The sequence below is a fragment of the Lagenorhynchus albirostris genome, chromosome 1 (genome assembly GCF_949774975.1).
Source record: "Lagenorhynchus albirostris chromosome 1, mLagAlb1.1, whole genome shotgun sequence".
In the NCBI taxonomy this organism is placed as follows: Eukaryota; Metazoa; Chordata; class Mammalia; order Artiodactyla; family Delphinidae; genus Lagenorhynchus; species Lagenorhynchus albirostris.
This window is the reverse complement of record NC_083095.1, coordinates 172,690,874-172,718,842: the sequence shown is the minus strand read 5'-3', so window position 1 is coordinate 172,718,842 and position 27,969 is coordinate 172,690,874. Positions and strand designations below refer to the sequence as shown.

Below are 27,969 nucleotides of genomic sequence, written 5' to 3'. Positions count from 1 at the left end.
GAGTATTAACAACACTTGAATGCTTACAAATCCTTATATAAATTACGGTTCAAAAATTCCAGGTTACATCAAGAAAGGAAAAAGAAAGAAATCCTTAAATCAAGGCTTCTTACTACACTGAAAATATTGGTAGAAACAATACTAGCAGCAACAAAGATTCAAGGATACTCATAGAAAATATGAGTATCCTAACAGAAATGATAAAATATCTTCATTCATATGAAATATAAAAATGTTTGTATTATTCTCTTAACTGACTGAACCAAGAACAGAGATGATCCAAACACTTGCATCTGCAATGGAGAAAAAAAAGCTCGTTCTCTCACTTCCAAAAATAACAGTTTCTTAATTGCTAAAAGAAAGCAGGACCTCAGAGAGGTAACAGCAAGTTAAGATCAAGGAAAGCAATTTACAGAGAAAGAAGACTGAATTGCTAAGTCTACTTTAGCTTTTGTTTCTATGAACACGTAATTTAAAAGTCATGGTAAGAACTAGTATAAATTCTCAAATCCCAACTCAGTATATAATATAAAATTATAATACATGTTATAATTTATGAGCAAAAGCAAGAAATATGTCATAATACCTAACACTTCCCCTGTGTTAACGAACACATTTAAATAACACTTGAAAAATTTGCCTGAATTATGAAATAATATGGAATCATTCATGATCACCTTGGAATTTGGGCAACTGTTAGAGAATTCCTCAAGTTATAACCCGAAATTAGTCTAGGTCCAGATTGATAAGTGTCCCATACAGATGAGAAACAATACAGGCATCTGTATTGTTCTATATCCATCTCCACCCTCCAGGACCCAGGCCCTTCCCAGCAGAGGTAGGACTAGATGAAACAATATTCCTGTTGAGAAACCTGCTGACAGTTTTACTGCGGTTTCTTTCCACAAAATTTGCCTTTGCTCTCTGGTTGTTGTTGTTGTTTTTTTTTACATCTTTATTGGAGTATAACTGTTTTAAAATGGTGTGTTAGTTTCTGTTTTATAACAAAGTGAATCAGTTATACATATACATATGTTCCCATATCTCCTCCCTCTTGTGTCTCCCTCCCTCCCACCCTCCCTATCCCACCCATCCAGGTGGTCACAAAGCACCGAGAAAGCCCACGTACAGCAAAGACTCAACGCAGCCAAAAATAAGAAGAAAAAAAAAAACACTTCAAAATAAACACAGGTATTATTGGGACTTCGTTGGTGGTCCACTGGGTAAGACTCTGCACTTGGGGAACTAAGATCCCATATGCCAAGTGGTACGGAAAAAAGCAAAAACAAAAACAAAAAAGACAAAACCCACAGGTGTTATTAAATAATTAATGTCATATAATCTACAATGTAAATTACAAAATAAAAGTATTCTCGGGTACAATCACAGTAAAGACCGAAAAAAAGCAGAAAAACAAATAACCAAAGGTCTACTCTGTTGAAAGCTACTATGAAATTATGCCAGTATATTTTTTTCTTTTTTTTTTCTTTTTTTTGCGGTACGCGGGCCTCTCACTGCTGTGGCCTCTCCCGTTGCGGAGCACAGGCTCCGGACGCACACGCTCAGCAGCCATGGCTCACGGGCCCAGCCGCTCCGCGACATGTGGGATCCTCCCGGACCGGGGCACAAACCCGTGTCCCCTGCATTGGCAGGCAGACTCTCAACCACTGCGCCACCAGGGAAGCCCCACCAGTACATTTTTAATATATTTTGCAGTGAACCAGTTAACAGGAATTTTGGAGACCAATATGTTAGATACAAAGTTTTAGAAAGAAGAAGCAAAGAAAGAAAGGGGAAAAAAAGATCCTAGCCTAAAACTGTAAGAACTGTGCTTAACTGCCACTGACGACTGACAGGAATGTCATCTTTCTTGTCTTTTACTTCTACCCAAGCTACTTTCCAAGTCATTCCCTCAACTTAAACTTCAGGTTGCATGTCCTACCAGCCAAATGGTCTTACTATAAATAGGCACATTCATGATGCCCAAAACATGTCTTAAGATGGACATACTCTTTTCTGTGAACTTCTTAACTGTGATCAACACATAGCTTTTATCATGACGTTCCAACTATTTCACACATTGAAAGAGAACAAAGGCGATACGTTCAATGGTAAGGATGCCCGTGTGTGGAACTAGGGGAATGCAGACAATGAGAAAACTATGGATGTAGTATATGCTTTGTTACAAGGAAAGAAGGATACGTGTATCTGATGAGCTGTGCTACATTAAGAAATACACTGAACTAGAAAGAGCTCCATGGAAGTAGAATCCAAGAGACTGCTCTAGTGGAGAACACTGGAGTTAAAGATGAATCCTATTTGTTACGGGTGAGGTGTTAGACTCTGGCATTGGAGGAGCAGACTTACAGTGCTACCAACTTAAATTGTGTGAGTTCTCTAGTGCGGGCCAGTCAACGTGGCAGGAATGGGGGAAAGAGAATCACAGTATTAGTAAACTCGGAGAGTAATAACTACGTGAACTGACTCTAGACAACTTAGGTACCGCCTAAATACGCTAAGATCACAATTCGATCATTCCTATCAGAGAAAACATCATCATTAAAGCTTTATAAGGTGGCAGTATACAAAATCACAATGCTTTAAAGTGGCAGACTCTTTACTGCCTAGCTATTTACTAGGGCACATCCTCATTCGTAAGCTTTCCTAAAACGTTGGAAGGTTATGGTATTATACCTCACAGAAAACAACTCTTAAGTATATAAGGAAAAAAAGTTATGTCAAGGGCAGAAATAAAAAAGAAAAACATGGCACCCAGGGAATATTTAGCATCAAAGTTCTGGTGCTGAAGATTTTACTGCTCATTAGGATCTAAAATGAGAGTTCAGGTACACAGATTCCATTTTTTACATCTCACTGGTGGAAAAGGAAAGATAAAAAATGATACTGAATTAAGGGTGATTGGGTGAGTTCATTAGAATTTTCATAGAATTCTTCAAAAAGAGAGAAAATATGCTCTCTAAAATTATAACAATCTAACAAAACATTGTAAATCAGCTACACTTCAATAAAAAAATACAATAAAATTATAACAATCTAAAGTGAAAAACTGTCACCTAAATAAATGGGCCTTAAAAATCACAAGGAATAGGTTCTGTTAGGTCCAACTTAGGTAGAACATTTTACTTTTGAAACTGTTTTGCTGCTGAATTTTAGGATTAATAACCAGTTTTGTGATAATCTTAAGAACAAAACGTATAAAAATTGTGCTGATCATAACTGTGCTTGAATTACTAAGACAAGTAAACTTTCCTGATCTCTAGTAACTCTAACTTCCTTAGTCATGAGCCTCTCAGAGAAACAATTAATGGATTAATTCTCTCTCAGCCCTTTCTTCTAAATGCCGATTGAACACCAGATATTTTTTTTCTGGCCTTGGCCTACTGAAGTGACACCTAATCAATAAAATAACCAGTGAAAGCAGCCTTCTGACTCAACAAGTCTAATTACATAGAAAGTTTATCTGGGCAAATAATTCACTCAGCAAGTATAATGCAGACAGATTATGCTAATGGTGTCAATATTTCAACCTCCACTTTTTAAAGCTTCTTGGGTACAATAACCACTTGACAAACAGAAAGAATAAGAGTACTTACTAATCCATGTCAAATTACAACTGTGGCAGACAGTACTGGTGGTCTACCCTCTAGCTATTCCTAACCTTTATCCTTGCCAACAAAATTCTGTGACTGTTCGGAGGAGGACAGGTGGACCTGTGGAATCCCAGGGATGCACGTGTACATCTAAGCGCACAGCCCTCAAGGTGCGGGCCTGCACCCGCAGCAGCAGGGTCACCTGGGAACAGGTTAGAAATTATATTCTTGGGCCCCACTCCCAGCCTAGTGAATCAGAAACTCTGGGGGTGGGGACCAGCAAGCCGTGTTTTACCAAATTCTCCAGGTGACTCTAATCCGAGCTAAAGTTGGAGAGCCTCTGCTCTAAACCAATCATGGCGTCTCTGTTCCCTCTGCCAACTACTGGATGAGGCTGAGTAACTGTGTGACCGTAAGCCTATCAGGAAGTCTCCTGGGAAGCTTCCAGAACGCTTTACTTGCTCACAGACAGAGAAGAATGAGAGGAATTAGATGCACCCCCTCATATTTTTGACTAAGATATAGTCATCTTCATGCCATACCTGCAAAATACCAGCCACCTTGTAACCATTAGGTGATAAACCCAAATACCAAGCCAGTAAGCCAAGGATGACAGAGAGAAAGACTGAAAGAACCTGGTCCCTGGTGACCCTGATGAGCTGTGACTTAACCATTATAGATGGAAATAGCCCATCTCCAGACTCCTTGCTAAATAATGTATTTTTAAAAACACTGTGTGTGAACTCTTTTTGGTTGGCCCTCTGTTAACCTGTAATCCTAACTATAACATCTTTGTTTCTCTTGTTGAAGCAAGCTCCCGAAGAGTATAACATAATTTTCATAACATTACATAATTTTATGTACATAACTATATACTAGAATATTTTATCTTTTATCACATTCTATAATATTTTACTTTGAAGCATTTAGAAAAGAAGGAATTTATAACTTTATTAAGTGAAAATACAGAGAACATTTAGAATGACGTTACTGAAATTATATTCTGGTTTTGGTTCTATTAACTAGTTGATGGAAACAAATTACTGAGCAGATTCAGGCCTCAATTTTCTAACTGAAGAGTCAAATTAAATCACTGATAAGATCCTGTCCAATTTAAAGTATTGTATTCTTAATCTTTAAGGGGTCCAGAAAGGCCTCTGTGACAAAAGTTCATATTTCATTAAAGACCCAATCAATAGGGATTTTTCTGGAGTAACAAGACTCATTGTTACGCAACTGACTACCGACAAAGATTTCCAGAAAAGGTGACTGGGAGTACCACCGGTCTGAAAGGCTGCAAGCCCAGGGCTTGGTGTTTATCCTGCCAACTCCCAATTACTTACATGAGGAGAAAGATGGTATTCTGTGGATAAACACTCCTAATCCAAGGCCTCAAATGTACTTGCTGATTTAACTTCTTCCCCATGCAAAAGTCAAAAAGTACAAAACGCAAAATGACTGACTGGTACTTCTATCCTTCACTGGAATCGGGGCTAAATTCATGTAAGACAAAAAAGGAGAGGTGGGCTAAGAGGAGCCAGCAGGTTGCTAGGGTACAAAGATGATTTAAAAGCCATCAACCACAGAGAGTTAGAAGTGATTTATAATTTTTGGAGAGGAAATGTCCTCATATACTCACTGCAACTAATATCAAAGGTGCATAAAAATCCATATCAAAAATTAACAGGTACAGAGTATTTTAATGCAATATATTCCAAGGCCTCTTTACAAAAGCATTCAATATCAAAAAGCTCTACAATGGCAAAAAAAAGAGAGGGCCACGACTTCCTCTAATCAGAGGGTGTCTCCCAGAATGAAAATGCTGCTGCATTATTACTAAAGCAAACACCTCATAACACCTGTGCCAACACAACCATAAAAGGCTGACACCTAAATGTCAGAACAACATAAAGCTTTTTCTGTAAGTGAACCAGAAAAACCAATACAGGTAAAGTCCTTTTATAATAAACTAGCGATACAATCACACTCATTTATTATTACTTAACTCCGTTTTCTTAATTTAATACTAAAACCATATGCCCAAGCTGCAGAACCAGATGCAAAAGCGATGATGCACAACTGACTTGTAGGGAATGTATTTTCTTTATGCCAGGCTCCTCTTCAAAAAAGGATTTGAGGCTGAAAGGGGATGAATGAGCAGGGCAAACTGAACTGGATGGATGGGGAGGAAGTGGCATGCATACATGAGGTATGTATGTATTCACCTGTGTACCTGCTTAGTTTCTAGATTTTTTGATATGCTTTATTTTAGAGATCAGATAAAAGGTTAGTTTAATTGATATTTCGGATCTAAAAATGGGGTAGGATAAGAAATCTAGAAGAATAACTGCTGTTTGATGACAGAACAAAAGAAGCATAAAGAGATCGCCTACAGTGCAGCAGTGCAGGTGGGCTGTCTGCCTACGATGAAGGATTAGTTACAGAGTAACTAGCAGAGGGAAGAAAACAGCAAGTCCATGTCTAGGAATTTATCCTAAGGAAAAAAAATCAGGAAAGCACGCAAAGATTTAGCTCAAGGATATTCACTGCAGGACTAAGAAGAAGAGAAAAGAGACAAATAAGAAGAGAGAACTAATGAAATAAATGATGCTATAGCTGTCCAGTGGAATACTCTGAAGCAAGTTTAAAATAATGATGTGTTTAATATTTAATGACACATAAAGATGTTCGATATATACTGATTAAGTGCAAAAGCAGCCTCATAAGCAATATGAACTATATGATCCCATTTTTGTTTTAAAAAACTGGAATACAGTTAGAGACAGGTGTATCTATATTATACCTATGAACAGACAGAATCCTGGAAGTATATAAAACCAACTGTGGCGAGATCATGAATGCTTTTACATTTGCTGTTTTTGTTTAGCTATAGTTCCCACTTTTATTTTTCTATGATAAGCATATATTAGCTTTATAATAAGAAAAAAATTACCACTATATTTACTGGGCAGATACACAGAAAGCCCTTGATATTTAGGGATATTCATTGTACAGCATTAGCTGTCAATGGAAAAGAAAGGTTTGCTTTAATAGGTCATTTGAGAAAATGAAACAGCCTTGGTATGTGGATCTGTTGTTTACAATAGTACTAGAACTAATGGAATTTCATCTGTAGAAAAACTCACAAGTACTGAAACTACTGACATAAGAGAACAAGAGACATACTTACGGTTGGGTGAAGTCACGAGTGATGAAATCAGAACTCTTGAACAGTAGGAAGATGTCGCTGAGAGTTTTACATTTCAGAGAACTATTCATTGCTATCCAGTATGCGTCCTAAATAACAGAGCACATGTTACTTAGTATATATTCCAAGTTAGTTGCTATGAATGAAGTTCAAGCCTATAGCCAAAATCAACAATGCATATAACCTGAAGGGGTTGAAGAAAAAAGTCAGGTAAGAAATTTTAGCTATACTGTCAAATGTCAAATTACAGTTCTAAACAAGTAACAGCATCACCACTGCATGTCGGATACTCAGTTTTGAACCAAGATGTTCAGGTTCTCACCTTTCAGCTCAGGCCCAAGCACTGCCCTATGTCTTCCTCACTGATGATGAAAGAAGGGGGATAAAGAGATATCAGAAATGCTGACACTTCAGCTAGAAGATTCAGGAATGAAAAAACAGCCTGACCAGCGACTAAGAAAATAGAGAACCTTCCTTTCTTCCTGTTTCTGGGGAGAGAGGGTTGGAACCCTGAAGTTGGATGACTGCAAAAGTTAAGACCCATGTCTATCAAATCTGGGAGGGAGGAGGTGACATATTCTGAACCATCACAATTTTAAATGGTGAAAGCCTCAAATATATGCACCAAAAAAAAGTAAGAAGAGCAGACACAGGAGGCACAAACCTCAGCGAAATATGCCTAAATATGATAGAATAATTAAGTAGTTTAAAAAACGTACTTCTCCCATAGACAGATCAGACACAGGACAGTAATTGGGAAAACTAATGATTGCAAAAAAAATGTCCAGTTACCCACACTGTATGAAAGAAAGCACTGGAACACAGTCGGCACTCAATAAATAAAAAATAAATGAAGGAATAACTTAAAATCACAAATAATCTATGCATTTTAACTAGAAAGCCTCAGGCCAGATCAGTAGTCAAGCACAACTCAAATTACTGCTCATAGATAAACTAAAAATGAGTTTCAATAACTTCTTTATAATAACTTCTTTAAAATTTCTCCAAATGAAAAAGGATGATGAACTTCTGGTTAAAGATGGTATACTGAACACACAAATTTAACTCCACTAAAACAACAGTATATACATAGAAAACCATGCAACTGAATAAACAAGACAGTTATTAACTCCAGGGAAAACAAAATGTTGAATAAGAAAACACAAGCAATGTACAGTATATATCAGATATGGACGTAGTGTTTGCATAAACATAATATGAGAAACACTGAATACTTGTCTAATCAAAGTATGCCATTCTGATGATGAGGACAGTGGAACAGAAAGCAGTGGGGACAGGCCTTCCCTGGTGGCTCAGTGGTTAAGAATCCGCCTGCCAATGCAGGGGACACAGGTTCAAGCCCTGGTCCAGGAAGATCCCACATGCCGTGGAGCAACTAAGCTCATGCGCCACAACTATTGAGCCTGTGCTCTAGAGCCCGCGAGCCACAACTACTGAGCCTGTGCACCTAGAGCCCATGCTCCACAACGAGAAGCCACTGAAATAAGAAGCCCATGCACCACGACGGAGAGTAGCCCCCACTCAATGCAACTAGAGAAAGCCCGAGCAGCAACGAAGACCCAATGCAACCAAAAATAAATAAATAAATAGATATAAATAAATAGATAAGGTAGATAGATAAATAAATAAATAAAGTAGTGGGAACAGGAGATGAAACAGAGCTGAACCTTTCTGTTCGAAAGCAGGAAGTCAGTAATAAACATCTAAGACAGAAGAACAGAGAAGTAGAGGAAAATAACAGAAGAAGGTACTAAAATATTTGAAAACAGCTGCCTCTGAGCAGTGGGAAATAGTGAAGCAAAACGGGTGTCAGAACTGGCTGATTTCTGTAGGAAGCTTCCAGATCTTCTGAAAATTTAAACTATTTTGTATATGTAATACAATGGAATATTACTCAGCCATAAAAAGGAATGAAATAGGGTCATTTGTAGAGACATGGATGGACCTAGAGTGTGTCATACAGAGTGAAGTCAGTCAGAAAGAGAAAAACAAATATCATATATTAATGCATATATGCGGAATTTAGAAAAATGGTATAGGTGACCTTATTTGCAAAGCAGAAACAGAGACACAGATGTAGAGAAAGGGGGAAACAGGTGGGGTGGGATGAACTGGGAGATTGGGATTGACACATATACACTATTCATACTATGTATAAAATAGACAACTGATGGGAACATACTGTATAGCACAGGGAACTCTACCTAATGCACTGTGGTGATCTGAATGGGAGGGGAATCCAAAAGGGAGGGGATATATGTATTTGTATAGCTGATTCATTTTGCTGTGCAGTAGAAGCTAACACAACATTGTAAAGCAGCTATACTCCAATAAAAATTAATTTAAATGTATATGTGTCACTAATTTTAATAAGTAAAAACAAAAATTAGATTAAGTACAATTTATCATTCATGTTAGAATAAGAAAAGATAAGCACATGAGATGATTTTTTGAAAATGCAGATAAGTCTTGATTCCTTAAATGAGCCTTGCTGACATAAAACTGTTTTCTACTGTAGTAGAAAAAATAACGAATTTTCCTTCAGACCTTAACTTAAAAAAAAATCTTGTCAATGAAATGTTGAAATGATAAAACACAATTTAAGAAAACGTCAGGTGATCTGTCAAACCGTTGTTTCTAGATCCTACAACATTTTAATTTTTATTACCTTTCAATAGAGAAAAATCTCTCTGGCAAAATGAACAGGTGAAGTTTTGAAAAGGGTAGAGAAAGGTTTTTCTCAGATTTCTAGCGCAATCAGCAACACAAGAGGTTGAAACTGTCAATTGGCAAAATATACAGCATTTCACAGACCCAGGGAAGTGCACTGCAAAATCAGGAAAATAAAATAACAGGGGGAAAATAAAAATAAATTCCACGGAATTCCCTAGAATTAGGAATATAATCAGACCCTCTGTGAGGATATAAAGTTAAATGGAATAGCAAAACAAATAATATTCACACAGTGAGAGATTTACTGATGTGTTCCTACCCTTGGGGCACTCCAGTTAAGCTTTGGAAATACACTGCCCCCCAGGGAATTGATAGCTTCTTGGACTTTAGTGGTGAACTCAGGAAATTCTGGTGCCTACAGGAGAAAGAAGAAATCATTGGGGCAAGTCAGTATCATCACAACAAATACAGAAAACAAGTTCAAAATCCCAAAATTCAACACTTCAGGGCATAAAAAATAACTTAGAATACAAATTACTATCAGAATTTCTGAACTCAGCTAAATAAAATCAATGATCAAATAGCATTTATCTGAAAAGGAAAAAAAAATAACAAGTGCCAATGGCACTTTCCAAAACAATCAAGACCCACAAAGCTGAAGAGACAGATGTTACAAGGCACCTGGGGATGTGAGGAAGGAATGAATGGTTCTCTTAGCACCTATAAAACCAGTATCTATTAAACGAAAAGAGACAGATAGAATATCACCTGTGCATACACTCCAATTCTCAGAAATAATACCTCGCACTTAAGGGCCAGAAGCCTTTCCATTTGCAGGAAAAGATTCTTGGACGTTTCCCCAAAAGGCTTCATGAGAATAAGAAATAAATTATGTGGTTAACTGTATTTAAACGCTGCTATTTCCGGATAAGTTTTAATATAAACAAAATTTAAAAATAGGACCTTGGTGAAGTTAAAATGTTCTTTCCTTTCTGGTTGATTTTAAAATGTGTATTTTTTAAGTTTTTATTTATTTTTTTTTTTTGTGGTACGCGGGCCTCTCACTGCTGTGGCCCCTCCCGTTGTGGAGCACAGGCTCCGGACGCCAGCGGCCATGGATCACGGGTCCAGCCGCTCCGCGGCATGTGGGATCTTCCCGGACTGGGGCACGAACCCGTGTCCCCTGCATCGGCAGGCGGACTCTCAACCACTGCGCCACCAGGGAAGCCCTATTTTTATTTTTTACAAATTTATTTATTTATTTTTGGCTGCATTGAGTCTTCGTTACTGCGCGCGGGCTTTCTCCAGTTGTGGCGAGCGGGGGCTACTCTTCGTTGTGGTGCGCGGGCTTCTCGTTGCAGTGGCTTCTCTTGTTGCAGAGCACAGGCTCTAGGCGCGCGGGCTTCAGTAGTTGTGGCACATGGGCTCAGCAGTTGTGGCTCATGGGCTCTAGAGCGCAGGCTCAGTAGTTGTGGTGCACGGGCTTAGTTGTTCCACGGCATGTGGGATCTTCCAGGACAAGGGCTCGAACCCGTGTCCCCTGCATTGGCAGGCGGATTCTTAACCACTGTGCCACCAGGGAAGTCCCTAAAATGTGTATTTTATATTGGTGAGTAACCAAAACATTCTAAGTGTTGTTTCAACCAGGAAGTAAGTAGAAATACAGTGGTGACAGAACGTAAACGTAATTACAATTATGCTCTCCCTCGAGCCTTCTGTCACCATCAGGAGCACATGGACATAAAGTAGAGAAAAGGAGAGTAGGAGAGATGGAAGTGGGGCCTGCAGGAGAGACAAGAATACAAAAACACTAACACTGATGCTCTGCAGTCACTTTTTTCCTTTATATTTGCTGCCCCCTACTGGCAACTGCAAATATTGAAAAAGTCCAGTCATGACAAGTTCTTCCACAAGGGGAAAAAAAGTTACAATAGGTCTAGAATAAGCTAAGGGAGTGGGAGGTACAAACTACTGGGTGTAAGAGAGGCTACAAGGATATATTATTGTATGACACAAGGAATGATGCATTATTTTGTAAAACTGTAAATGGAGTATAACCTTTAAAAATTGTATAAAATTTTTTAAAATTAGAAAAGGAAATGATTATTATTGTTTCAAGTCACAAAGTTTTAGGATGACTTGTGATTCAGCAATAAATAATCAAATACCAAAAAGAAAAATGGCTTATGCTGATCCCCAAGATCTAATCCAGTTATGACAGAGAAAAAACTATGACTCAAGTCACAGAGACACAGACCAAAAAATGTAAGTTAAAAAAAAAAAAAAAAAGGTAACATATTCCCCAGACAAGATACCAGCTTTAAGCAACAGGCTAGTGAGTGCAGGCAGAGATCAAGGGCAGGTTAGACTTCCTTTCTTTCTGCTGCAGGTGTACGTGACCTCTGGACTAGTCAGCAGCATCTTTCAGTTAGTTATCTGACAGCCTGCCTCCGTCTCCATCCTCTGTTATTCTTCTTCTGCTTAGATACGTGAAACTAAACTGCAGCCATTTAGAGAGGTTTACAAAACGAATAACAGCTTTGAGTCTTTTATCTTCCATTCGTCTCTCCCTCATTTCTGTTAAGGCAGTAATATCCTTAGAATCCCCTGAAGTTGCTGGTTTGGCTACCCTAGAGCTCTATCCATAAAAAGTCATGTAAGATCTGCATTAGCAATATTTTTGATAAATGGCACAGTTACACAAATTGTACAATATGAGGGGTTCGATCTTCAAAGACAAAACAATTTAATTTTCCTGTCCCATAAAACTTCACATATAAGGACTGCTTTATATTTCTGTATTACATTTTTTCTTTACCATATAAGTTATAGGTATACAATATAGTGATTCACAATTTTTAAAGGTTATACTTCATTTATAGTTATTGTAAAGTATTGGCTAGTCTGTATCATTGATACATTTTAAAAGAGGCAATCGATTCCCTCAAATCCTCCAATTATTCAACTTTAAGAAATCCTGCCATAAGGATACTAAAACAAATTTAAATGACGAAAAGTTTATGTATTGTACAGAAAAATCTGTGCTTTCAGTGAAAGACTATGAATTCTATACATACAGCACTTTCTGGGTTACCTGATTCTATCTGGGTCTGCGAGCTAGTTTACAACTCGGTGAATTATAGGTAAGTGAAAACAATGAGAAGTATTTCTTACAGACGTGAAAATTCTATCCTGTCTGGTGGAAATCAGCTATCTTCCCTCCCACGTATTCATCTCAATACTCCTAATCTATAAATGTGTCTGTCCTTTGGGTTCTCTTTTGAGACAGTTATAACATCTGCCTGGTTCCCTCATGAGTTAAATACAGCCTTCAACGTGTTGTCATTATTCTACCTTTTCCTGAAAATTATCTTTTAACAGATTTTACTAGTAATAGGGTTCTTTTAAGCTCACAGTTCAAGTCGATTTTAAATTCGCGGAACACCTCAGTTGTCTGAGAAAAGGTTCCTGTTTTAAGTCAGATAAAATCCACATTTTAAATCATATCCATGGACTTTCTATGATCCAAACTCACCTATCTTTCCAACTTTACCCACCACAGCCCCCCTGTATCACACCCATCAGAAAGGTTATTTCTTTAAAAAAATGTTTTAATCATGAAATAAATGTTTTAAATATACAAAAAATATATACCTGGATCCATACATTCAACAGTTTGACATGTCTGATCCAGACCTTTAAGTTTCTTAAGGAAAAAACATCACAGATACTAATGAAGTTCCTAATCTCCTTGCTCTCCTCCCTAATGCTTCCCTCTCCCCCCAGGCAACCATCATTACAGGAGTGGGCATATTCTTCTACAGTCCTGATGTTATACTACGTGTGCCTGTCCATAAAACATAACATTTAAAAAATTTAAAGTAACTGTTGTCACTTGATATCTATACTTTTGGCAGCTTGCTCTTTGAAATTCACCATTGTGCCTTTGGAATTTACCCATCTTGACTGCTTGGTTCCATTTTTAATTTGGCATTTCTGTCACTACACTAATTACTAATTACTTGCAGTGGTAATTTTCCCTCCTTGGGTCCTGGCTCACATTCCTCTTCTGAGAGTGCTCTTCTGCCCTGAAAGCTCCCCTGCCCAACATCTAGCTCTCCCCAGTGAAACCCAATCACTTTTTAATTTTTTATTTTGAAATAATTTGAGACTTTCAGAAGCATTAAAAGAAGAGTAACAAGAATTTCGACACACTCTTCAATCAGGCACTTTACCACATTGCTTTATCATTCTCCCCCTCAATTCCCTTTCTACATATAAGTAGGCAGGGGTAGGGGTGGGTGTGTGGGGGTGGGGGAATGTGGGGTGTGTGTGTGGGGGGGATGTGTGTGTGTGGTGTGTGTGTGTAAAGCAGTAACTTTTTTTTACATAACCCAGCCAAATTATCAAAATCAGGGAGGTAACGTGGATACAATACCATTATCTCATCTATGGATCTTATTCAAATTGTGCCCATTGTCCTGATAACGTCTTTTATAGCAAAAGAAAAATGGAACATTTTCCTCTGGCTCAGGACCCAGTCTAGAATCGAGCACTGCATTTCCTTGTCGTGTCTCCTTAATCTCCTTTCAGCTGTTACATTTCCTCTCTCTGTTGCTCTTTATCTTTCATGACCCTGACGTTTTGGAGAGTACAGGGCAGCGACTCTATGTAATTTCTAAAAAGTTCAGTTTCCTGGTTGTTTCCTCATGACTGGATTCAGGTTGTGCATTGTTGGCAGGTGATGTGTCCTTCTGTGCCTTGCACGAGGAGACAGGCGATGTAAGTCTGTCCCATCACTGAGAAGGTTAACTTTGGTCACACTGGTGCCAGCTCTTTCCACTGTGAAGGTACTGTTTTTCTCTTTACAACTAGTAAGTAATTTTGGTGGACAAAACTTTGAGAATACTCAAGTATCCTCATCAAATATTCACCCATGAGTTTTAACATCTATTCCATCAATTATTACTATAATGGTTGCTAATGGTGATTTCCAATTCTATCATTCCTTCTACAATTATCAGTTGGTGTCTTTTCTACTATAAAGAAGGGCTTTCTCTTCTGCTCCATTTATTTAATTTAATCATTTGTTCATGTCAATATGGGACCGTGGATTCTAATTTTAGTCAATGGTTATACTCCATTACTATTATTGTTTTGTTATGATGTTCACATATGTGGCCAGTGGGAGCCCATTCACGCTAACTTCTGGGTCCTCTGTGTCATGACCCATCATTCTTACTTTCTGACACAAGTTGTTGCAGGTTCATCTTTACCATGCCACCCCCATTCTTTAATTTCTCAAGGAGCTTCAACTCCTTTTAGTGGAAAATGCTATTTAGACACCAAGATCAGGGCACTAGGTGTGCTCACTGCCACCACGATGTCATTATGTCACTTTTAGAGCTAAGCAGAGTTTGGTAAATACACACACACACATTATTAATTTCTGTATCTATCTATCTATATTAAAAAAACATGAGTTGATACTGATCATCCTTACACTTAGCATCCAGGCCAAATATCACTTCTCCCTTGAATTATTTCTAGATGCCCTTGGTGGTAACCGTCCTCTCTGTTTTTTTGTTGTTTTTTTTTTGCGGTATGTGGGCCTCTCACTGCTGTGGCCTCTCCCGCTGCGGATCAAAGGCTCCGGATGCGCAGGCTCAGCGGCCATGGCTCACGGGCCCAGCCGTTCCGCGGCATGTGGGATCTTCCCAGACCGGGGCACGAACCCACGTCCCCTGCATCGGCAGGCGGACTCTCAACCACTACGCCACCAGGGAAGCCCTGTCCTCTGTGTTTGACAGCACTTTGTCATCACCCTCAAACTGGAGCGTCTTTCCTCACTGGTTTATATACTCCCTAACGTCAGGAATCAAATCATAGTCATCTTTATTTACTTCATAGAACCTACTACAGGGCGCTGAATATGGGCAAAAGCTAAGATGTATGCTAACTGAACAGAATTTTCATAAAAGGAGAGGAACTGACCTGAGTGATATCCAGAGTAAAATAAAACATGTAAACTTGCCTTTTCTGCATGTGTGGGCACACTTTTTATACCTAAGGAAATGTTTAGGCACCTGCCCTTTTTTTCCCTTGTACCCTGGACATCATATCTCTTCCATCAAAATAAACAGAAATATCTCCTATTTAGAATTGCATTAGAATATACCCTCCTCTACAACTAGTTTCCTTTATTGTGCCTTTACATTTATTTGTAAGCAATTTTACATAAATCTTTCGCTTTTATCTCAAAGTATGAGAAGCTTCATTTGCCTCCCATATTTTTAGAAATACTCTCATTCCTTTAAAAAGATTTTTGTTAAAACATATTTTAAGTTGAATTTGACAACACTCTTAGCCTGAAAGACTAAAACATGCTCAATCAACTTCTACAGGGACTTCCCTGGTGGCACAGTGGTTAAGAATCCGCCTGCCAATGCAGGGGACAAGGGTTAGAGCCCTGGTCCGGGAAGATCCCACATGCCGCGGAGCAACTAAGCCCGTGCGCCACAGCTACTGAGCCTGCTCTCTAGAGCCCACGAGCCACAACTACTGAGCCCATGTGCCACAACTACTGAAGCCTGGTGCCTAGAGCCCGTGCTCCACAACAAGAGAAGCCACTGCAATGAGAAGCCTGTGCACTGCAACAAAGAGTAGCCCCCGCTCGCCACAACTAGAGAAAGCCTGCGTGCAGCAACGAAGACCCAACACAGCCAAATATAAATAAATTTAATAAATTTAAAAAATTAAAAATAAAAAAATCAAAGGGAGGGGCTTCCCTCGCCATCCGGTGGTTAAGACTCTGTCATTCCAATGCCGGGGGCACGGGTTCGATCCCTGGTCGGGGAACCAAGATCCCACATGCCATATGGCATGGCCAAAAAAATAAAATAAAGGTGTATTTTTTAATTTTTATTTATTTATTTTTTTTTAAAGGTGTATTTTTTTAAAAAATGAAAATAAAAATAAAAGGGAAAAAAGGGCGCACCATGTTTGCCTGTAAACAGTGATTTAAGTTATTTTTCAAAATAATAAATAAAAGCTTGAAAAGGTGAGTAAATGGGGATTTAGAGTGATCTGTGTTGAAACCCGGAAGCACCCCAGGGTGACAGCGTGAGGTGGTCCCCACACCTCAAGGCTCTTACCGTAAGCGTGGCTGTGTTCTCGTCGTCCGACCACTGCATGGAGAGGAGGACAGAAACAGAATGTTAAATGTGGACAGTGTACTGGGCTTCCAAAAAGCAGTGCCCCATCTAAAAATCACCCATACACAGGAGACAGCTTTTCCTGAACACAAAGTATGTGTCCAAGGGAAATTTTCATGTAATTTCTCACTTGATTGAATCTATGCTAAGATCTCAAAGCCAGAACCATTTCAGAGAACATTTCGATTAGAACACGTTACAGAACAGTTTATATTATTTTGAACCAACCTGTATTTCTTCTGCTTCGTTATCACTGTCCGGCTGAGAACATGTTGGCGGATCTTCCCTGGAAGAACATAAAATTTAAATTGAGCAAGAGAAAGCTTTGGTGCTGTGCAGTCATAATTGCAGGTGTGCTGAGTATATATATTTTTAAAAAAGCCTTAGAATTGGAGGATAATGTTAGGAAAAGTTCACTTTTTGAGACAGAAACTAATAAAAACCAACATGAAATTAATGAGAGTACACGTCCAATAAGAGATGGCGGAATAAAAACTTCCTGCCCTCTTCTCAGAAATCACTAGAAACAAGGAAAAGAAAAACTCAAACTCCACCTGTGAGGACACTAAGAATCCAGTCTCAATCCCGATATAAGAGAAAGTGCTGCCCAAGACAGGGAAGACCAGACGGGATGAAGGAAGCCACAGAAGGAGCTGCCGGAGGAGCTGTTCCGGGCAACCGCTGGACACCCTGCGGGCGCAGCCAAAAGTCTTTTGTTTACATAGTGAAAACAGGGCGTGTGGGCTGGTGGCAGGAGTTACCCTGGATCTGGACTGGCACCACTGGAGGGCATGGGGGAGGAAGAGAAAGACATACTCAGACATGCTGTCTTAGAAGGAGCCAGTGGGCAGAGTGGGTGTTGAAAAGGGCCATTAACAGCCAATCCTTACCGCCTGGGGCGAAGCAAGGGCTGAAAGACCGCAGAGGGAGCGACACTGCCCAGGCCTATGAAGAACTCCCTCTTGAAATGCTACTAAAATGATTTAAAAGATCCCAAGGGAAAAAGCACCAGAGAGGAGACAACTGCAGAGAAGAGACAACAGAAGTCTGGAAAACAGAAAGCCAGTGGCGGGGGGACCCAGTTGGCAACAGGCAGACCCTGGAGCCATCACACACGATGGGACCACAGCTCCGGCTTCAAAAGGGGTGACCTGAGTGAAGTCCGTGAAGGGGGCAGGGAGGCACGCCGAGCTGTCCTCAGCTGGCATACCCCAGCAACTCAACCTCCTCCGTGGACCAAACCGGGTAAGGGCTCCGGTCCTTAATGCCCTAGAGGAAAATCGGGGTGAAATGCTAGAATACGACGAAGTCATAAGTGGAAGTCGTGTTAACAGTGAGACCTCTAGTCCCCTTCCTCCCTCCCTGCTCCCCCAATACAGACAGATTAGAGGACTCATCTCTGTAGACACTGGAAAACCCCCAGGGAAAGACTCACAAATAACTGTCATCTGGGAATCTTCCATCAATACCTGCTGACTGCTGACACTCTTAGCCAACAAGCCCCACCCGGGCACACAAAGTTTCTGCGTGTGTGTGTGTGTGTGTGTGTGTGTCCATCCCTCACTCTTAAATATGATAAAGGCCTAGAATCATGAGAAAACTAAAGAAAGGCTCCAAGATGAGAAAAGAGTTTTTAAAAAGAGAGAGAAAAGGTACATGGATGAAATAAAGACAATACAGGAACCAGATGAAAAATAATTTTTTAAATCATAAATATCCTCAAAGATAAAAGATACTGCATTCATGAGAGGAGGCCAGAGGACAAGGTTGGACTTGTAGAAACTGAAAATGTGGTAGCCGAAATCTAAAAATTCAACAGAATGAATGGCAAAATCAAGGAAATTTTCCAGAAAGTAAAACTAAGAAGACAGACAATAGGGAAGAAATGATAAAATTCAGAGAATTAATCCAGTAGACCCAGCCTCTAAATAATAGGAGTTCCAGAAAGAGAAGCAAGAAAATAAGAGGAAATGATCAAAGACATAATATTTTTAACTGTTCTAGAACGAAAGAGCCCACCAAGTACACATCACAATGAATGGGAAAAACAAAAACAAGAAACTCTGATGATGTATTTACAAAGATGGCCACAACAATTCTTCCCATCTTGACATGCCCCTTTGCAGGGTGACTTTGCCACTCTTCCCATCAAGAAATGGCATCTGTTTTCCCGCCCCTTTAATTCAAACTGGCTTCAAGACTCATTGTGACCAACAAAATGTAGCACAAGCGACACCATGTGATGCTGAACCTAGGTGTCAAGTCTTTACAGCTTCCGTGCCCCCGTTTTTGGAATGTTGCCACCACCACGTAAAGGAGCCGAGTCTGAGGCTGAGAAATCACAAGGAAAGAGAAGCCCAGGTGACAGTCAGCGTCCGCTGCCAGACATGAGTGAGGTATCTTAAAACCATCCAGTTTTTATGGTCGAGCCACCAGACAACTACAGCCGCAAGAGCGACCTCAGCAAGACCAACAGAAGACTTGCCCAGTGTCGAGCATTACAGAGGCTCTGAGATTTTACCCCACTTGCAAGCTAACAAGTTAGCCTGCCAGAGTTCATGGACTCTGGAAGAAGACAGGGGACTCCTGGGTCAGAAACAAAGGACTCTCACTCACAGTACAAAGCATGAGCTCCATCTTCGAATCAGTTCCCTCTGGCCCCTCACGCCCCGTCGGAGGTCAAGGAGTGACACAGGTTTGTGTTACAATTGAGGAACCCTGAACTTAGAGAATCTCATCTTTTATAATGAGCTGCAGGTAAACCTGGCTGGTCTTTGACCCAAGAGGTGACACTGTCTTTATCTGTACTAGACAGTAACAAGCCTGCTCTCTGCTAGGGAGAGACACTATCTCTATCTTCCAAGGCCATCTGCTGCATAAACGTCTTTGAAAAGACAATCAGGAACAAAAGCTGTCAGTGCCTCTGTTCAAAAGACATGCAGAGACCCAAGGATAAGTGTCTCTCAACACCCAGCTGAGCAAACATTGACACATAAAATGGTCACGTTTTAAGTCACTAACTTTAGGCAATACAGATGACTATCATGAAATAACAACACAAAAGGTACTCAATGAACTTGAAAATACATTTATCACTCTAAAACACCACTTTTGGTTTTTGTTAGTGTAACAAAATACATTTTAAAAAAACATATTTGTAATCGGTGTATTCATGCAGTTCTTCAGAAAAACTTATTGCAATTCCTACCATGGGATGTGTCACTGAAACGGAAAAGATGATGGAGTGTATACACTGGCAAGTTCACCAGACTTGCTTTCCAAGGTAAACCTCTAAATACTGAGGACTGAGTTGATGTTAATATTTAGAAGTATTCTCTGTTTTCTGTATCACAGCTAGCACTGAGCTGGTACCTAAAAGCCGCGGGAAATGTGAGAGCACTGGCTCCGGAGGCAGACAGACATTGTCAGAATATGTCAGTTCTGCCTGTTAGTCGCGAGCCTGGCACCAGAATCCCATCTATAAAACCACACGACAGCAGCTACTCCGCAGAGTTGTGGAGATTCAAAACATGAACGAATCGAACATGGGTTTTATAATTGGCATCTACTGTCATTCTCCTTAAGGGAGACGATCACGAAAGAAAGAACTCCCGGGGCCAAAACGGGACAGTGAGGATTGGCACCTACTCGGGAGCGCTGAGTCAAACCACCTGAATCCGACCCAACTTGTGAGCCCAGGTCAGGCACCACCTCTTCTGTACAAACTCCCTGCATCACCCCAGCTTACAGTGATTATTTCAACTCCAAAAACATGGCTTAACAGAACACTGGGTGCTTTTGTTCCAAACACGGGCACCTATTTATTTACATCTTTGACTTGGCGACTAACTAAGCCTGGACTCCCAAGGCAGGATGTCCCGCCCATCTTTTCTTGTTTGTTTGTTTTAAATGCAAAGTTTATTTGCTCAGCACACCAGACACCCATCTTGTTATCCCAGTAGCATGCTCAGCACCCAACTCATGGTAGGCACCCAATAATGTGCAATGAAAACGAATCACTGTCTACACCAGAAATGCGTGCTACCAGCCTCCTTTCCTACACCAACTGCAGGCAATGATAACCAAACCAAGCACGTCAAGATCTCCCCTGCCTCAGAGCCCTCCTTAATGCTGCTCCCTCAGCCTTGAAGATTCTTCCCTCTGCCCTTCAACGGACTGCTTTCCACCCAAACTTCCTGAGAGGCTCGTAAGTTACCTCTTTGGGGTATTCCCTGACCCTCCCTGAAATCCTCAGCCCCAGCCCACTTCCAGTAATTTAATACGGCAGTGATCACCCCATTTCCTTCACAGCCCTTACCACAATTTTCACTTATATATTTACTGGTGTGTTTGTTTAATGTGCGGACTGAGATTAATGATAATGGTGAGAACAGTTAGTATTTCTTAAGAGCATACAATGTACTAGGCATTATTATATTTATAAACATTAAATATTTATGGCTAAACATTTTATGCATTTTCTCCTTTTATCCCTGCAACAACCCTATTTACAGAAGAGGAAACTGAGGCACAGAGAGCTAGAAATGAGCAAAGATAGGATTTAGCCCTAGGCAATGTGACTGACAGACCAGCACTGTGCTATTTGACTCCCATAAAATACAAAGCTGAACTGTCAACTCCAAAAAGGCAGGGTCCCTACCTGATTTGTGCGTTACTGGAGAGCAGAGTGAAGTGCTGTGTGCTGTATCACACTGCTTAACAGTGTTTAACAGGCCTGTCTCTGCCAGAAGTTCATGCACACATCTGGCCAACGAAAAACATCACAGGAGCTCTTCCACAAGCTCAGAGCACTGAAATCTACCCAGGCCTTTCTAACAGCGGGAGGCATTTGCTTTACACTCCCATTTATGTAAGCTTATTAAGTGTTCTATATTTAAAAATAATAAAGTTACGTGTGTAAATATCCCAAGGTTGAGACTCACCTACCTATTCTGTTTCCTTATCCTGCAATTATTCCAAGTCAATGAGGCTCTAAATTAATAATTTTCAGGTTATTAAGGGGTTGAGAATACCAAAAACAGAACTATAATCTAGAAAGCTACACAGAAGATCCACCAGACCAAAAAAAAAATATATATGTATATATGTGTGTGTGTGTGTGTATATATATATATACACACACACACACATACACATACACATATATATACATACACACACACATACATATTTATGGTAAAATTAGTGTTACTGAAAACATACACAATTCTAATTACATTTCTGAGTTCATTTACTGAAGAAACGTTCATCAAGCACCTCTTGTGTATCAGGCGCTGTTCCAAGAGCTGGGAACACAACTGTCCAAGTCCCTGTTCTCATGAAGACTGTATTCTAATAGAACCACTAAGGGAATGATGTCAGTTGGAAATAAGTATTATACTGAAAAATAAAGTGAGGTTAGGAGATAAAAAGTGATGCACCAAAATGTGATAATCCATGCAATGGAGCAGTATTTAGCCTTGAAAAGGAAGGCAATTCTCACACATACTGTAACATGGATGAACCTCAGGACATTATGCTGAGTGAAATAAGCCAGCCGCAGGAGGACAGGTACTGTGTGATTCCTCTTGTATGAGGTATTTAGAGAAGTCAAATTCACAGGCACAGGAAATAGAATGGTGGTTGCCAGGGGCTGGTGGACGGGAGCGATGGGGAGTCAGTGTGTAACTGGTACAGAGTTTCAGTTTTTCAAGATGGCAAGAGTTCTGCAGATGAATGGTGGTGATGGTTGCACAACATTGTAACTGTACTTAATACCACTAAACTGTACACTTAAAAATAGTTAATATAGTAAATTTTATGTTATGTATATTTTATCTCAATAAAAAAATATTTTTTAATAATTCTAAGGGAAAATTATTTCCAACCTACAATTCTATTAAAAAAACGAGTGACATTATCAGTAAGGGTTAGCATTAAGCTACTTCAGAAAGGAAAGAGAAGGAAGAACACTTAGATAACATGACTTCTGAGCAGAGACCTGAATGAAAAAATAGGAATGACATTAAAGTATGATTCTTAAACTTTTTCTAGTTTGCACTAAAAACACTGAAGCATGGTACTTTCCTTTATAAACAGAGGAACTACTTGAACAAAAGGAATAGTTATCATACACATTTTCTAAAAGTAGAGATGAAAGGAATTACTCAATTTCACAACTTGTAATTATTAGTAGAGGAAGTACTCAATTTTGAAAATCTTATCAACTGAGCATTGACAAGGAATACAGAACAAAGATCAGCAAATAATTTTAACTAGGGAAAAAAGGGAGAGAATGGGGCCAAAGCTAATGTACTTATTTTACATGGTAATTGCTGAGATTTAATCATTACAAATTTCTTTATGCTAAAATTTAAAGAACTTTTTTCTGATATGCCTTACCTTCCTGACACCACCAGAGTTCCATCATCAAGTAAATAATCCTTCACATTCTGAGGAAGTGGAAGAATGACACTAAAAAAAACAAAAACAAAAACAAAATGCACATACCAAAAAAAAGGGCATCAATTTAAAAGACCAACCATAAGCAGAGAAAAAAAGTTCAAAACTCAATTTCTGATTTACTTGTTCCCTTTATTTTAATATGAAGTGGGAAATGTTAATGATGGACACTTGGCAGCAGCAGACTGGAAATTAGGATAATATGAATAAATACTGTGGTAAACTAAATTAGGTGCATATAATTACCCCCATTGTCTCGGTGATAAAGAGACAAAAACCAGCCAAATCCAAAGAACTGGACTGAAATCACAGTATGAAAGCAACAAGCTCAGAAGAATTCTGAGTACAAGGGTTATGTGCCTTTAAGAAATTAGAGCCCTGCAGGTATTTGCAGCAACACAGGAAATGAGCAAACAAATCAGAAGATGAACAGCATCTGACCACCTTCTAAGATATGGGGAGGAAGCAGGCTTAAGATGTGGAAACCATTCTTTGGTTGGCAATGAGTGTGTAAGGCTAAGAATTCACGGTATGTTTGGATGTGCATTCTATTCACCTGATCACCAGAGTACACAGCTGCTTACCTGGGCATGCTTCAGTTGAATTGGTTTCAGACAATCATAATTAAGGAATGGCAAAGCCTATGTGAGAAAACTAGAAAGTTGCAAGGGAAGGCATCAAATGCCTAAATAAATAAATGAATAAACTTTACTCTTTATATTTGATATACAAGCCTCATTTACCATCATCTTGTTGTCTATTTAATAATCACTGATCATGTTATAAACATTCACTTGTGTTACTGTTTATTAAATACGTTTTTTTCTTTTGGGAAAAAAAAAGGGATGGCAAAGCCATACTTGATATCACTTGAAAAAACGTATGGGATAATTTGGTTTTTTATTCTGTAATAATCATCAAAAATCCTGCCACAGATACCTAAAATGCTATTACTTTGATCTTGAGGCATGTATTTTTTAAAAACTTAAAACGATTATGGCCTGCTTTCAGAGAGACCATAATTGACTTATAACAGTATGCTTCATTTATTTATTGAATAAATTTTTTGGCACATTACAGATGGATTTTGTGCACAGGAAAGATTATTCATGAGCTACTTCAGTTTTGGAAATTAATATCTGATTTATCAAAATTACAATTTCACATTCAAAAGCTTACTTCTTCTTCAGGCTTTTAAGTTCAACTACCAAATCTTATTCTTCTATTTGTAAATCTGCTAAACTTTAATGAAATTTCAAGTGAGTCTTTGAAACTTAAAAGTTGCTTTAAATTTTTTAACTCTTGTAAAAATAATCTATTCAACTTTCTTTTTAAATATGTCAATTGTCTAATTACAGGTAAGCCTTTCCAAGTATTTAACTCTTACAAAACCAGTGAATTAAATTGTAAGTACAGTGAATCTAAGGTTCTTGCAAACATTCCAATTGAAACTGAAAAACTTAAAAAATTTTCTTATATCCTTTAACGTATCACAATTCTAAACCAATTACACAATTTAAATTGGAAACACAAGGCTAACCTGTTATACATATGCCAAATGTTCTCAAAAAGGCAAATTCTTAAGGATATTAAATAAACTTAACAGGAGAAAAAACCCTCAAGTTTGAATTATTTCATCACCTCTATATATAATTCTAGCTCTTCCTGGGGTTAAAGATACTTACCCAACAATGTCAGCCCAAGAGAATTAGACATGACCTTCCTAAGAGAATTTGAAGTTTACCTTCTCATGGGCCTGAGACTGAGAAATATCGGCAGGGATGCTGGTTCCTAGACATTAGGGTGATCTTCCTGACCACAATAAGAGCAGAGAGAGCCCTCTTCTATGCCAGTAACATCTCTGAGTCCCCAAATCGATGATTTCCGAGTCCACGTCCCTTGTTTCTGAGTTACACTAATTCTCAAGTCTGATGTGAATCCTGACTTTCCCTCCAGGTTGCATCATCCCTTGAGTGGATTTGAAACATCTATTTACTGTTTGATTCCATTGTGAATTCTCTGCATATTTTTCCTATTTGGAGGGTCTACAACTCTTACATGTATGAGCCTCACCGAGTTAGATTCTGCATCGTTCTCATGAGTCCCTGAGTCCTGCTGTCACAGTTCTAAAGTCGCCCTAATGACGTGACCTTGCATTATGTTACCTAAGTCATGGAGGAATCGTAGATGACTCCATTAAGAACTGAACGCCTAGGAGTGGGAAAAGATACAAAAGAAAAATAAAAATCACAGTACAATATGGTAAGTGCTGTACCAAGTGCAGATGTACCAAAGGCCACCAAAATTCTGAAGAAAAGGGAACCATGCCTGAGAGACTGAGGCCATAAATAAGTCATGGCCAGGCGTACTTGACCCAAAGCTACTGAGGCTGTCGAAAAAGAGCTTAAATCAGTCACTGAAATCCACGATGCAGGCAAGACTCCATGAGGCCCAAACGAAAGATGTAAAAGATTTAATGACAAAGTACCTATCCCATCAAGTCGATATAATTCTATACACAAAGACAAGCTAATCTAATGGAATGGAGGTTGAAGGGGCCTTTAAAAGATTATTTATAACTTTCATATTTGAAGAAAGAAACATTTAGAAAGGAGAGTGGATGGCCCAAAGTCATCTAGCTACTTATTCTTAAGCCTGAGTCAAAGTTCTAGAACATGTCAAAAAATGATTCTATATTCTTTCCTCCATAATCATCTCTGAACCTTGATTAATAAACACCAAATAATAAGGCTGAGTCAATAACCAGAATATGGTTTCTCGGCATTAAAGTTGACAATAACAATGACAAACCTAACACAACTCCACCAGAATGACCTGGGTCGTGGAGGGACATCCTGCCATATGCTAGGTTCCAGTGATGACACCACAGAACTAACTAGAGTTACAGTTCAAAGACAGAGGAAAGAATACTTTCAGGCAACACAGCTTAGTTGTGGACTGGTTAAAAAAAAAAAAAAATCCCACCCCTTGGTTTATTTTTCACTCCCAGGTTCACATGAATGGTACACATTTTAAGTGAACTAAAATTATTTTGCTTCAATGGAGCTTTGATTAAATCAAAAACATTAACAATGAGCAGCTTTTTGTACTATATGCCAGAAACAGTGGCAAGCATTTTTAATGCTTTATCTCATTTAATTCTCATGACAATCCTACTATTTTCTCAATTTTCCAGATGGGGCTTAGAGAGATTAAGCGGTTTGCACAAGATGCTGGTGGAACCAAAATTCCACGCCAGACAGATGGCCCTGACTCTGGAGTCCAATTCTTAACCATTATACTTTACTGCTGAAGGCAAAGAAAAACTCCGCCAGAGGTGACAAAGGTGCCTGCCACAAAGCACAAGGCAGTTTCGAGTGAACTCCGTGTGAAAATGTCTGACAGGCTCACAATTACACCTTCTATCACACCAATACAAAATAAATAATTCTAGCATCATCTCAGACCCTAAGCCTCTTTCGATTATGCAAGATAATGAAGGACTGCCACATCATATAAGAAGATAAAGTCCACTGCTGCTGTTGAAGCTCTTCCTTCTGTTTTGGTGTGCCTTCAACCATCTTCAAATGCAAAGCTCCTGCGAGATGCTCTAACCTCCATTACACCCTGGATAACTGGGAGCTGATTCTATGTATGAATAACAGGATAGAAAAGAACTGTCTTTTGAATAATCTCCTTGGGCTTGTCCAAACACTCAGGATCTCAAAAGTTTCCCTCTCTGTATTCACACTCTCTGCACCGAGAATGAAAAGGGAAGATGCATATCTAAAAAAGTGGCAATCTAGGCCTAAAGGGGGAGCGCCAAAAGACAGAAAATCCTACCCGTGGATACGCAGCTCTTTGATCTATCTGCCTTAGTGTGGGAAAGCCTACCCTTGCATCACGCTCCAGATGTCACGACTGCTTTTGAACATTTGAGGATATTCTCCGAGCTGCCTTGCCTACATTACCTCGAATGACCGGGTGAAGGATGAAAACAGTTAATCCTCTGCTTGCCCTGCAAACTGGTCATAGATTCCTTGTTGTGGGCCAGAGAACTAGAAAACAAATCCTGTTCCACTTCTCTTTCAGACGGCTTGCATCCCTAACAAAACATAAGTATACTTTACTAATGCTTTCCATCTACACTATCATGTTGGAGCTTCACAATGGAATTTGAGGTTGGGTCTGTATCATTGTTCTCATTTGATAGTGACCAAAAACTATCAAGTCCCCCAGCGGGTTAGTCAGTGGCAAAGCCCAGACTACCCAGTTCTGCTGATCACCTCCCCCCGCTGGCAATTCTAAAGGCAGTTAAGGTGAACTCCCAAGCCTAAACTAGCTTCATCTGCTCCTCAGAACGCCTCTGACCTTCACTGAGCCACGACACTGCCCTTCTACCTCCCCAGCACCCTCCCTGATGCACAACAGGGGGCACAGCAAACATGGATCGACTTCATTCATCTCCCCACCCGAAATACCACCAGGAAGTCGAAATCTCGGCCCTGGCGCTCCCATCCAGGCCTGCAGTTTTTTTATGGAGCTGGGAGTCGCCCCAAATGTCGCAATCCCCTTTTGCCCATTGCCTCGGCGTAACCCCTCTCGTCTCACCTCTTGATGGTGAGGCTTCTGAACAGTGGATACCACGCGGAGAACTGACAGTGCAGCACATGCTCCTTCTTCATCCTCCAGCCGCCCCCGCCGCCGCCGTCGCCGCCGCCTCTCCCTCTCCTCCCAGAACCCTCCCGGAACCCTGGTCTCCCGTCCCGGAAGTGCCCGC

The 27,969-nt window shown here is 39.7% G+C and overlaps 1 protein-coding gene across 2 annotated transcripts in view; it reads right to left on the bottom strand.

Annotated features, from left to right (window-relative positions):
• Window positions 1-27,956, bottom strand: part of CDC123 (cell division cycle 123) — a 58,493-nt gene extending 30,537 nt beyond the window's left edge. The window contains exons 1-6 of one of the 2 annotated variants that reach the window (XM_060160254.1): window positions 27,801-27,956; window positions 23,130-23,201; window positions 16,956-17,013; window positions 16,668-16,700; window positions 9,833-9,928; window positions 6,802-6,908 (exon numbers count right to left, since the gene is read on the bottom strand). In XM_060160254.1, coding sequence (XP_060016237.1) covers window positions 6,802-6,908; window positions 9,833-9,928; window positions 16,668-16,700; window positions 16,956-17,013; window positions 23,130-23,201; window positions 27,801-27,874 — 440 coding nt within the window. In that variant the 5' untranslated portion in view covers window positions 27,875-27,956. The remainder of the gene's footprint in view (window positions 1-6,801; window positions 6,909-9,832; window positions 9,929-16,667; window positions 16,701-16,955; window positions 17,014-23,129; window positions 23,202-27,800) is intronic. The other variant, XM_060160259.1, reaches the window with a different exon arrangement.
• Window positions 27,957-27,969: the final 13 nt, after the last annotated feature.